Source organism: Phalangium opilio, unplaced genomic scaffold, assembly GCF_054372755.1.
Source record: "Phalangium opilio isolate 3A_F unplaced genomic scaffold, DU_Popi_V2 ptg000048l_1, whole genome shotgun sequence".
Classification (NCBI taxonomy): Eukaryota; Metazoa; Arthropoda; class Arachnida; order Opiliones; family Phalangiidae; genus Phalangium; species Phalangium opilio.
The window spans coordinates 3,995,774-4,009,169 of record NW_028324170.1 but is presented as its reverse complement, the minus strand read 5'-3'; the positions used below and the strand labels follow the sequence as shown (position 1 = coordinate 4,009,169).

The following is a 13,396-nucleotide window of genomic DNA, read 5'->3' as shown; positions in this document are numbered from 1 at the left end:
TTAGAGCCAGAGCCCCGATGGATGAATAGATAGACAGAAGCGAGCGTAAAAGCTCGCGCCAAGACGGTCAATCTTATTATCTCTCGTGGGAATTTCCAGCTCGCGCGCTACTAAATACACGCGAGAAATTATTCATTTTTACCACGAATATATTTCCAACTCTCTATGGGAGTTTTTAAAGCTGAAAATCCAGCCTGAGTCAAACAGATTCCGTATTAACAAAAAAAACCGACACTTTCTTCAAAATCTACTAATTTCATGATCTTTTTTATATTTCAATCGAACCAGGGATAGATTTAATTTTAGAAGTAGGAATGGAGAACAGAGTAATATCTGGGCGCGCGTCAAAGTCCCGGACCCCCTTCCCAGGGGGGTATGAAAGAAGAGGGGGGTCATAGCGACAGAGGTAAAAAGGAATAACGTATTTTTCGCCGTCCCCGTCAGCAACGTCATCAAAACGTAGTTTAAGTGAGTAAATAAGATAATTTAAACTTTTCGTTACGTGTTGGAGGGAGGGGCTCTATACTGGGCTATGAGTCTCCATTCCTACTTCTAAAATTAAATCTATCCCTGATCGAACTCAATATTCATGATAGAATGAGATTGGTATAATAGACAAGCCCAGTATGCCCCCTTAATATTAAAGGTTGATCCAGACACAAAGTCCAAGGTCAAATAGATCAAAGTAACATCGCCAGGACAATAAGATTGCAACTAGAATTGTAATTAGTAATTACGAATGACGTCAGACTCGTGTGAGGCGGCAGCGTAACTATTTCTCTTCCTTTTGGTTAATTAGACAAGACTAAGTGTTACTCGGGATCGTTAATAAAAGAAGGTGGATAATAACGTTCCCCTTTCCAAATAGTACAAAGTGATATTGACACTATGTTGTAGTACGGGAACTTACGCAAAGGAATTTAATTTCTACAACGTTAATTGAGTTTATACAGAGTGTTTCTCAAAGGCCTGGTATAAATTAAGGGAGATGACGTTCTTTGGGTTATTTTGAGTCGAAAATGTTCTATGGCCTTTTGCCCTAAGGATCACCGTTTTGGAGTTAAGATTTTAAGATTATTTTACGGATGACCCCTTAAATTTAATTAGGAAACTGAAAGACAATTATTTCTAATTTAATTAAATCTTAATCCGTAAAACACTCAATCCAATCTTAACTTGAAAACAGTGTCTCTTAGGGCAATCAAAATGGAGACTCAAAATCACCCAAAGAACATCCACCTTAATTTATGAATGCAGACTTATCAGAAACACCCTGTATTTGTTACAGACGAAATTTAACGTGAGAAGGAAGATAATTACAAATAGTTCATTACGATGCTATTTGGGTAGTTTTAATTTTTATAGAATGCTGTAGTGACGTCACCGCAACGAGTTTTATTTTGATCATAACAATTTTAAATCTCTTTAAATGTAATGGAAAATTGCTTTTTGAGTTTGAGCCAATAACAACAACACGCCGTCAGTAAATACTCAAACGGTGATATAAACATTTTTAAGAAAAAACGGTGAATGCGAAAACACCTGAAAAATCGCTCCAAAAACGTTTTAAAAAGCACTTTACCGGATAGCTTCCATTTTATACCAATTTTTCCCGAATATACAAGAATACCAAGTACTTTGCAAAATATCCATCTAGGGTTTCAGAAATTGCTTCGAGGGGAAAATAACTATATTGAAATCAGAGGGAAATCTCGAGTTAAATAGCTCGTGAAATATTCAAGCAACGCGCTGTTGAAATCTAGTGAAATTTGGGCATCCCGAGGGCTAAATCTCGTGAAATACTAAGGTATATCTCACGAAAGGAGTTCAAATCATGTGAAATACTAAGGTAAATCTCACGAATGGAGTTGAAATCATGTGAAATTTGGGAATACCGGGGGGGAATTAAGTGAAATGCTAAAGTAAATTTCACGAAATCTGCACGTGCAGTTATAATCAGGTGAAATTTGGGAGTCCGGAGGGAGGGTTACATCTCGTGGAATACTAAAACAAATTTCAAGAGATAGGGACGTGCAGTTGAAATCTCGTGAAATTTGCGAATCCTGCGGCAAACAATTCTCGAGAAATACTGAAGAAAATCCCACAAAATACGCAGGTGCAGTTTAAATCTCGTGAAATATTTATTGGAACCCTGAGGGCTTTTTAAATCTCGTGAAATTTGGGAATCCTGCGGCAAAAAAAATCTCGAGAAATACTGAAGAAAGTCCCTCAAAATACGCAGATGCAGTTGAAATCTCGTGAAATATTTATTGGGACCCTGAGGGCTTTTTAAATCTCGTGAAATTTATAAAGGAGAAACATGTCCTGAATTTTCTCATTTAACTTCGAAGTTCGATCCCCTCGATTCAGCCTGGATTTGCGAGGAAAGTGGGATCACGAGGTCCAATTTCTTCAAGATTGTTTAGTTAAAATATCTGAAGCGAGCATGGGAACCGTTACAGGTGAATCAAGGCGCTGCACCACTGCTCCCGCCGCCGCTGTAGTGTTTTCCCTCAAACACACACACGAAGATAGGTATAGCTCTTTGCTAACTAATTCATGGGTTTTGCCGTTTTCGCTCCGCCCTCTCCCATTTCGTATGACGTCAGTGACTACCACCATATTAAGCGGGCGTATATATATATATATATATATATATATATATATATATATATATATATATTCAGAATCCGAATTTGAATCAATATACGCGCATGCATGATTGTAAATATAACCTCGGAATCGTGAGAGAAACAAAGTGTCCCGGCTTTTTATTATGGATTCGTAATACTTTTTCAGAAGTGACAAGAGTAGAAGTAATGGAATTTCCTCCCACGCGTTGGAGTATATAATAATAATAATAATATCCGACCCCTCAAATTAATGCTGGATCATTCGTCTTAGTTACGGAGGCTGGAGGAGTAAAAGTACTAAAGGGGGAATATAAGAAATTAATTTTCAAAAAATAAAAATTTATGGCATTATTTTTCGTATGGTTTACTTTTTATTTAGCGTGATGCGTTTAAATATTGGAATGCTTTAATTAAGTTTAATTAAAATTAGTCTTATGGATGGGTTAATGAACAGAACTTCCGTATGAAATTCCCTGATCTTATTTGGGAACAATTTCACAGACTCCTCGTCTTTTATAGTCCTTAAGAGCAAGCAAAACTACCGCATAAAATTCCCTGACCTTATTTGGGAAGAATTTCACAGGCTCCTGGTCTTTTATAGTTCTAAAGAGCAAGAAAAACTACCGCATAAAATTTCCTAACCTTACTTGCGATAAATTTCACTGTTTATTGCACTTTTAAAAATAATTTCGAGCGAGAAATAATCCTTGAAGCCTATTTCAAATTTCGTTTATTATTATTTGAGTGACTTGTAATCCAGAAATTTTTTTTGCAAATTTGACCAAATTACGGAAACAGAAGCTAACAGGCTATAAAATATTGAATTCCAACAAACCAAATACAGGTAACCAAAATCTACTCACCACGAAAGGTGCATTTTACTAATTTATCGCCTTTCCTCCTTAAACCGTCAACTTTAAAAACGTGTAAGGTTAAAGCCATTCTTCAGCTTGTAATCCTCAGGTATTTTAAAAACTTTCACGGGAATTTCATAATAAAAAAGCACCCCGGTATCTATCTAATCGGCTCGGGGTCTAGCTTTGATCTCTTACTAACCGTACGCCGGTTCATGCACTTACAGATTCTGAACGGACCTGGCTACTTTTAGGCTTATATCAAAGGAACGCCGTAGTCATGGTAACCTACGAGTAACAGTCCCAGGCCCTGCTGGCTTCCGTTCTGTCTAAAAGAGCGCGGGAAAATTTGCACGAGCATCGATCTGGCGCGCGCATTTTCCCGCCAATTTTGGCTCGCGTGCGTTAAGTTTTAAAATTCCGGTTTCTTATTGGATTAAGTTAAGACTAAATTGAGTCCTAAAAAATCGTCTGCTTTATGCTAAGCCTAAATATTACAATTTGTTAAAAAAAATAGGGAAACCACGCTGGGTTATTTCTCAAGGGAAATGATTTTAAATTGAATATTAATATTAAAAAACCCTTTCCCGTTATGGAACTTATAAATAATTCAAATATTTTTTGATTTTGAATAAATAAATAAATGAAATATTTCTAAAAATAAACAGAGTAAAGTTATAGACTCATTAATTCTTAATCATAATTTAATATAGATCTTTGAATACCCCAAGCTATAAAACTTGGCGGGTGTTGGTGGTTCAGAAAAGGCGGGAAAAGGGGGTTTCCTAACAATCCACTCGTTTTAACCTGCCATATACTTAATCCAATTCTCGGAATTCCTGGTTGTCGCTTGCAGGTGCAAAGAGAGACGACCGTTTTATATCCGGACCCTCAATCCTCCCAGCATCCCGCTACTTGAGAATATACAGCCTCTCTCTCTTTCCTCTTTTGGCGGGAAACGAATATGTGCCCGATGTTCGTCCACTTTCCCGCGCAATCGATGCTACTGCCTTTCCACGCGCTCAGCCTCTAACTTCAATGGAATAAAAGGAAAAAGGGCGCGGAAGATCCTATCCTAGAGCGCGCGAGCTTTCTCCTCGTCTCTTCGGGTTTCATCTCGCTCAGGAATAAAAGGCGGGAAAAGATTCGAAAGAAAAGATATAGGCCTATAGTCCAGCGCGCGCGCTTGCTCTTGATCTTGCCAGAGTATTACACGCGCTACAGATCTTTTTTGGCGGGAATAAATGAAAAAGGTGGGAAAGATTCCTTCAGCCTCTATTGAAAGAGCGTAACATCTTCCGAAAAGAGCGCGAAAGGGAAAGAAAATTGGAATAGATACAGCTGCTCGTGGGAATATGTGGACAACGGGGAAAGTTTCCCGCTTTTTTTCATCTATCGAACCATCTATAATATAGTTTGACCTACTTTGCTACATTAGAATAGATTCATTTATTGTTTGTGACAACTAATAACCCCTATAATTAGGGTTAAGGTAGTAGAATTTAATTATCAAAAAGCTTAGAGCCATGGAAATGTATGGGTCCATTCTTTTAATTAAAATACTCCCAGGAAACCAATTAACCAATCAACCGCGCTCTATATAGTCTTTGAGCGGCTTGCTTCGCTTCAAAAATTCATATTAAATTATTTCTGGGGCTTAGGGCGTTTTAAATATCCAATTGAATATTTTGTGAATACGAAACTTTTTTGTAAGAAAGGTTTAATAATTATTTTGGGCAACAAAGCCGCTTAGAGAGTATAAATAACTTTGTTATGAAAGTATAAACAAAGTTTCTTTCAGTTAAAGCCTACTCGATCTTGTATCCGTGAGCGGGTGATCAAGTGGGCTATGAAGGTAAAAAAATTTCCAATTTACGAAGATTCTACCGCCATCTATAGTTTAAAATAGTTGTTCATTTAATATAACCTATAACAATTCAATTAATTATTAATATTATTAAGGATTTAAAATACATATATAAAATTACAATTAATATATTTGAAATAAAAAACTAATTTAAAATAAATAAATTTTCAAACGTTTAGCAGATGGCGCCAAATGATGTAGGTTTCTAGCCAAGATTTTCTAAAAAAATGCAGTATTGGGTTTTTGGGTTTCTAGCAAATCGAAGTGTCTCACAAGGATGATCCTCCACTACCTGTTTACTACTCCTTGGTTTAAAGAATTTTATCTCTACAGTCTGGGATGGGGGCCCGGGGGACGAAAGGGTTAAGGTGGTGGAATTTCGGGTCTGGAATATATTAGAGGAACCATCCATTAATAACTTAGTAAAGTGGAAGCGGTAAGGCATATTTACGAGAAAATTATGCTAGAATTTTTTTAATAATTTGTTCGAGCTGTAGATTCGGTATATGAAATTCTATAGGAAATGGCGGGAATTGGACGGAAGAATGTTTTTCAAGGCTCAGACGTTATCGTTACAGGATACGAGACTAAACTTTGTACTCTAAATTTACGAATACGCTATTTAAATAGGCACTCAAGTCTTCGCCTATTTTTTTTATTATTTATTTATTAACATATCTTTAACCACTTATAACGTCTGTTCTATAGAATATATTTAAATTTTGAAAGGACCATGTGAAAGCTAACATTCCATAGAATAACAGGTTCAAGTATTTAGAGGATCATGGTTAAATTAAGCTCTCTCTCTCTCTACAATCGAATTAATTGCAATTAGGACTCATTAACTTTAGTTTTATGGGGTTTTGACAAAAATTGAAGGTAGGCCAAGCTTCCACAAGAAAGCTGATATTCAATAGAGTAATAGCTCCAAGTATCACGAACACCGTTTTTAATATAAACTCTCTAGAAATAAATAAATGAACTAATATTTCAAAATGAGTAATGAACCAGAACAGCTCCACGTTTAACTGCCAATAACTCTGGTTCTATGATACTTAGACAATATTTGAAAATATCATTAGAAAGCTGAGATTCCATAGAGTAATCGCACCAAGTTTTATAAACCCCGTATATAAAGTAATCATCTCACGGTGAAATACGTAAGTGACCTTTAAGGCCAGAGCAGCCTTGTGTTTAACCGCCAATAACTCTGGTTCTATAATACTTAGACAATATTTGAAAATACCATTAGATAGCTGAGATTCCATAGAGTAATCGCACCAAGTCTTATAAACCCCGTAAATAAAGTAATTTTCCCACGGTGAAATACGTAAGCGACCTTTGAAAAGGCTTACGACATAGACGAGACAAAAAAAAAAGTTCAAAAAGTCTACTATAAGGTAAAAAGTGCCGGTTAATTCTTATTTTTGGCACACAATACCTATTGCCAGGATCGAGGCTGATGACCTAGTATGCAAAACACGTCAAATGACAACTTTGTCAGCGTCTCGAATCCCGCCGCCGTCGCGAGAGAGAGAGAGAGAGAAATGGTTTTGTTTTAATCATTGAAATCTTGCCAGCAATTGTTCTTCTTTATTTTCCGATTCTACCGTAGATATATATGTTTCGCTGTGCATTTTCCCGTAGAAAATGGGCCTAACCCGGAAACGATAGTGCTAACTATACCCCACCATAAATAACGTAACCGCAAAAAGTAAGAAGAAATACTATTTAACCAACTTGTTAAATAATTTTGTTGCAAATCAAAAAAAAAATCTTATCTTATCTTTCGTATATAGTAGAAACAAGAAGTGATATCTAGTTTATTAGGGAGAAGGTTTAAGATGCCTAAGTATTCGCGCGCCATAGTTCCAGTCCCCCTTTCCAAAATACAAGGGGGGACGTAAAAGGAGGTTCGGGGCTATTTCGCCTCTCCTCAGTCGGAAAATATGACTTTAATTTTCGTCATTCGCGTCGTGCTGACGTGAGTTTTCAAGAACCAATGAGATGCTGGTTGTAATTTACAGGCGGGGATTAACTCCGAACCTACGTTTGGACTGGAGATAAAGCTGCATAGAAATGTGGCGAATTTATAACTTCTCCCTAGTAAACTACATATCACTTCTTGATAGTAGCAATAAAACCTTGGAAGTTGAGTGGCAGATGCAATAGACATAAACAAACACCCAAGGAGCTAGTAATATCAGATTGTTTTACAGTTCACTCGTTCAATTTTAAGGCAAAACCCCATATGATGCGAAGAAACCATAATTGCAATGATCAAGTTATCATACTTATTGTTGTTACCTTACTTACGATCTTTACCTGAATTATCTTTTCTAAAACCTAGCGTCGGTTTATTTTCAGATCTCATCTGACGTATTGAAATTCTAGAGCCGAGTTTTTGCACAAAATTATAACTGGGGCGTTGCTGCAGTGAGGGGATTCCCTTGGTTCCAACCAGAACACCAGATTTAGAATTAGAAAGGAGTTAGCAGCTAGTGCACCTGTTAATATTCGTAGCGGCGGTTTCTCTTAAGATTTTGTCGTTACGTAACATATCCCTGTCTCGTGAACTCAGTATCTCTATATTACTAAAGGCATATTTCCAAGAAAATTGCGAAACTCGAAATGTTCCCATTTTTCCCACGACTTCTGATGTCCCATATTTGGTCTATTTTATATTTTAAAGTATATTTTGGATCTAGGTCTAAAAAGTAAATTCATTAATAGACATTATTCAAAACAAGGCCCGGTGTTGAATACCTTTTTTTAAGGCAGAACATTCGATATGTGGACAATTATTAGAGCTCTGTTGTTGTTTAGTAAAATTGGCATGGTTCTGACACCTCAAAGTTAGATCTAAAACTGAATATCATTAAAACTTTAATTTCTCGAACCCTGGTTGATATACTGTCTTGTAATTAGCACTGTTAAACAAAGGACAATTTGAGCTATCATACCCTAGAAGGATTTAACCGTATCTTTTGTAGTACCAGAGTTCTGGCTTCTCAAAGTTTGTCAATACTATGACCCTCATGAATGCTAAAGTAGATCGAAAACCGAATATAATTAAAACTTTAATTTCTCGAATCCTTGTTGTAATAGAGTCATGTAATGGTACCGTTGGACAAAGGATAATTTTAGCTATCACATTCTCGTTGGATTTCACCGTTTTTTTTTGTAATACCAGAGTTCTGCTTCTCAAAGTTCATCAACACACTGACCACCTTGGAACCCAAGTTTTAAAAATTTTATTTCATGAAAACCTTAATAACTCGAGCTGTATTTGTTGTATGCAATCGTAATTGGTATCATTAGACAGAGGAGACATTTTTCTACGTTACGTTCGAAGAATTTCTAATTAGCGTATGAAATAAATTACCTGAGACCTAACCTTTGACCCCCTGGTGTGAAGTGTATAAAAATAACTTCTTCAAATCAAAATCAAGAAAACTGTCAATTTACTAAGAATTGAGGTAATATTCGGTCCAATTTATTTATAAGAAGGCATTTTTAAACGTTTCAATTTGAAATAAAAAAAAATTGGTAATTTTTAAAAACGCCCAAAAACGACTTTGATATTCTTGGATGAACTTGTTACTTGTGTTCCTTTTGCATAATAATTAAAATTATTTGTAAATGGCCTCACCCATCCTCATCATCGCATCCTAGAAGGAACCGCGTTTAAATTCCATTTCATATAAAAAAATAATAATCAAAGGGTAACTCATTCAAATTTAAAAAAAAAGGAAAAGAAGAAAATGTTAAGCAAAATCAAGTTTTAAAACTACAACTTCATTGTGTGGTAAAAAATAAAAAGCCGTCTTGATTTATATAAAAAAAAATTGGCATAAAAAATGGAAGGGTGATTTCTAAGCTACAGGATAATCCCCATCATCAAATAAAGGGGCAGTGAAATGTACGGTTAAATTATGGATATTGTTGACCTTTTAGTTGATGGGAAAAATGAGTAGTTTAGACTCTGGTAAAATCTTTGAAGCAATGTCTAACGTCTTTCGTTTGGTTGTTACGTATTAAATGGATACTCCGGGCTAGATTTTTCCTTTTTTTAATCGAAAAAGCGTGTAAAATAATGAATATATCAGTTGGAACCATGTTGCTATCTATAATATAATGGGCACTACTCGTTAGGCTTCTCCGCAAAGCACTGACTGGGGAATACCCCTATTGGACGAATCAATCACGTGGTACTGGGCGCCCAATAGGGTAGTCCCCAGTCCTTCGTGGGAAAGGCTAACGCGTAGTGTCCATTACGGAAACTTAATTGCTCGTATCGTCTTTTCCAAGTTCATATTAAAACTATATTAATTTCAATCACAATTGGCAACAAAACTGTTATAATTTTAATAATTAACTTAATTAAAATATTGATTATTCGACACTAAAACCCCGGTAAAACATATAAAAACGGAATGAAAGTATTAAAAGCAATTAAAAATATTAGTATAAACTTAAAGTTGACATTTAACGCATAACATTTTAGTTTCATCGTGACTTTAAACTTGTCTGGAAGAAATCATGTCCAATCTTTGGGTATCATCTCCTATAAAAACCGGATTTTTTTCCCATCATGGCCGCGGTCACTCAACAACATTCCAGCCAAGGGAGAGGTCCTCTTTCCCAAAAAATCCAAATCTACCCCACCCCTGACAAAAATACTAGCCCTTTTTTATATTATTATTTAAATCTCTTCTTTAACCCTTTAACTCTATCATTAAAATCTTAAATGCCAATAACCAGAGGTGCCTTCTAAGAGATGTACATGTATAGTTAACAAATCCATCTAGTAAAAATTGCGCCTCTTCTTTATTTTTTTATAATGAAAGGTTTTGATGAAATGGGCTGGGTTCATTTTTTTTGTATATTTTCTTAAGAAAACTTAGGCTTAGAATTTTCAACCTAATTTTGTACCGAGTTTTAAGGCATTTCAATGGGATTTTATATTAGATTAATTTAGCGTTGGTTAGGCTTGACATTAGTGTAAATTTAGATTGATTACTATCGTTTAATCTTTTAAAGAGATTGACTGCTAATCCGGTGTGATTTTTATTTTTTATATATAATTTAGAAAAGTTTTAATTTTAGTTTTTTTATTTAATTTTTATTCTGACGTACTTTTCTAAGGAGATAAGTTAGTAGGCTGTACTTGCTTAGGATCCTGTTAATTGGTTTTAATTAAATTGATTTAAGATTGTTAACAATTAAATAATTTAAAATAAATAGTTTCGCGTTAGTTAATACGCGCCTAATGACTTAAAAACGTGTACGCCAACGTCTAGTAATTAAAAAAAATAATAATAATAAACGTATTAAGTTCTTTGAAGTTAGACGTTCGAGTAAAAATTAAAAATTAAATTAGATTTAAACCGACAATTTTAAACTTTAGTTTATTTAGAATGCATGTAACCTTAAAAGCGGTAGAATTTAATATAAGTAGTTTTCGGACAAGGAGGCTTGATACCATTTACACCGGGAGGCCCAGGTATAATTGGTGGACAAAGTGCAGTACCAAATAGCCTCACCTCCTGCATGGTGTAAGTGGTATAAATTCTCCTAGTCTGAAAACTATGTATAGGAAAAAATGCGTTTTCAACGAGGCTACTTAACCCTTTTCAAGGTTGCCAATAATTCCTTAAATTCTCTATTCCACTTTGTTATTAATATAATATTAAAAGTATTATTATTATTATCAGTGACGTCATTTCCTTTTTTGAAAACTGGGTAAGAAGGAAATTAAAATATTTGCCTTATGTAAGAAAATTATTTTGAAAACTGTTTCCTTTAAGTTAATTCGAGAGAAATTCGATAAGAAAAATTTAAATTAATTTCTTAGAATTTCCCTAGTAAATACATCCCTGAAATAGCGTAACTTACATTAAAGTGATGCGCTTTTAACATTGAAACCTTATAAAGGCCAAGATCCAAAGATAAGTCTTCTAGAACCGAGCATAGCGCTAAATTTCTAACAAGACGCAATTTACCGCGTACCTTCCTTAGAACTGATTTAGCCTAGAACAGTTTCTTTTGGATACCTGAGAGAAAAGAAGTACAATGGAGCGGTAATGATAGTGGGTGATGAGCGGTAATGATAGTGGGTGATATGCGGCAATGTAAATTCCCCCTACCTTTCGGGAGAGGCGATTGATAAGTGCTGCCGCCTAGCGCCATTGTATTTGCATAAGAACTGTCATCGTTTTTAAAAAAACACAGGGGACATCCTTGATGTTAAGGTACCGTGCGACCCTACCGAAACACCACTGAGGATGCTGAGAGGATTTCGATGCCGTTCGGTAGATGGGGTTACAGACTGCAACGTCATAGATATGGATGTTCTTCTCCATCCCTTTCTCCTTCAAGGATGGATCTCAACCTTTATATACTATGCATGAAAGGGTAATGTTGTTCCTATATGATTATGACTATTTTTTTAAAGATCAGTCTATGTTTTTTTTCAGGCGGTGTGTTCATTTTTTTGGCACGTCTAGAAAACTATACGAACACCCGGAGACGATGTCAGTTACCCCTGGGGGATTTTTTTATGTATAAAAATATTAGCCCGTAGAAATATTACATATAATGTTTTTTTCTTCTTCAAATGTACTGTCCATATTTTGACGAGTGAGGAATTTAAACCATTATAATAATTTTAAATAGAGAGTTTAAGAAACCACTTTTTTTTTCATACTGTCGTCCGTCAGTTCAGTTCAATTATAAAAATAGTAAATACGCCTTAAAGATGTATGTACTATCAAGAAGTGATATCTACCTTATTAGGGAGAAGATATAAGATGCCTAAGTATTCGCACGCCATAGTCCCAGTCTCCCTTTCAAAATATAAGGGGGGACGTAAAAGGAGGCCGGACTATTTCGCCTCTCCTCACTCGGAAAGTACGTAGTTTTCGTCATTCGCGTCGCGCTGACGTGAGTTTTCAAGAACCAATGAGATGCTAGTTTTAATTTAGAGGCGGGGATTAACTTTGGACCTACGTTTGGACTGGAGATAAAGCTGGAAATGCGACGAATTTATACCTTCTCCCTAGTAAACTAGATATCGCTTCTTGGTACTATACAGGGTGTTTGTGAAAGGTCCATCAATAATGAAAGGGCGTATTTATTGGGCCATTTTGAGTCGAAAATGTTCTATGACATTTTTCCGTCCGGGCCACTGTTTTCAAGTTATGATTGGAGTAATTTACGGATGACCCCTTAAATTTAATTTAGAAATTGAAAGACAGCGCTAATTTAATGAAGGGGTCATCCCTAAAATATTCAAATCATAACTCGAAAACCGTGGCTCGGACGGCTAAATGTCATAGAACATTTTCGACTCAAAATGGCCCAATAAATACGCCCTTTCATTATTGATGGACTTTTCACAAACACCCTGTATAGAACCTCAACCCTATTTTTAATTTTTTAAAGTGTCTCATATTATTTCTTAAACTCTCTACTATCTCAATATGAACTTGAAAAAAAATATTATGAATCACGAAACGTTTCTCATACGCGATATGTTATAAGTGGCTGAGATTAAATATTTTCCAAAGTATAGTTTTATATTGTTTTTGTATTGTTTTCGAGTTATAATCTGAAATTCTTTAACGAAAACGTAGTTTCAACTCTTTAAAGTGTTTGTTTCTTAGTCTCAGTTTCGACTTGGAAATTTTATTGATAGTTTTTACAGTGTTGTTCATAGGGGAAAAATATTCAACCCCTATATACATCGTGAGAACAAAAATCGTCCTTTAGAATCGTAACACTAAATTGAAAGATTATTTTCAAAAGTCTGGGGTAAAAATAGTGGCTTCCATTTGACCATCTTGTTTATTTTAATACGAAACATCCGGTAGGTGGATCAGACAAAGACCTTAGAAACAATATGTGGACTGGTAAAAACTGAAGTCTTTGCACCATTACCTTAGCTTAGCTAAAACTATTCAATCAATTACCCTATCAAAGCACCACCAAAAAGTCAAAATAACGAAAGCTAAATCTACTACTTACTACTTACTACTAAC

General features: G+C 35.4%; 1 protein-coding gene and 1 long non-coding RNA gene across 4 annotated transcripts in view; one reads left to right on the top strand and one right to left on the bottom strand.

Annotated features, from left to right (window-relative positions):
- LOC149673792 (otoferlin-like) overlaps positions 1-3,622 on the bottom strand; it is a 41,597-nt gene extending 37,975 nt beyond the window's left edge. For all 3 annotated transcript variants that reach the window (XM_089839500.1, XM_089839503.1, XM_089839502.1), the window contains exon 1: positions 3,497-3,622. In XM_089839500.1, the coding sequence (XP_089695626.1) occupies positions 3,497-3,575 (79 nt within the window). In that variant the 5' untranslated portion in view covers positions 3,576-3,622. The remainder of the gene's footprint in view (positions 1-3,496) is intronic.
- A 2,055-nt stretch (positions 3,623-5,677) lies between these two features.
- On the top strand, positions 5,678-12,466 carry LOC149673791 (uncharacterized). The gene is made up of 6 exons (XR_016366919.1): positions 5,678-5,790; positions 5,875-5,950; positions 6,063-7,068; positions 7,722-8,833; positions 11,589-11,771; positions 11,834-12,466. It is a non-coding gene; the product is annotated as an uncharacterized LOC149673791 (long non-coding RNA).
- Positions 12,467-13,396: the final 930 nt, after the last annotated feature.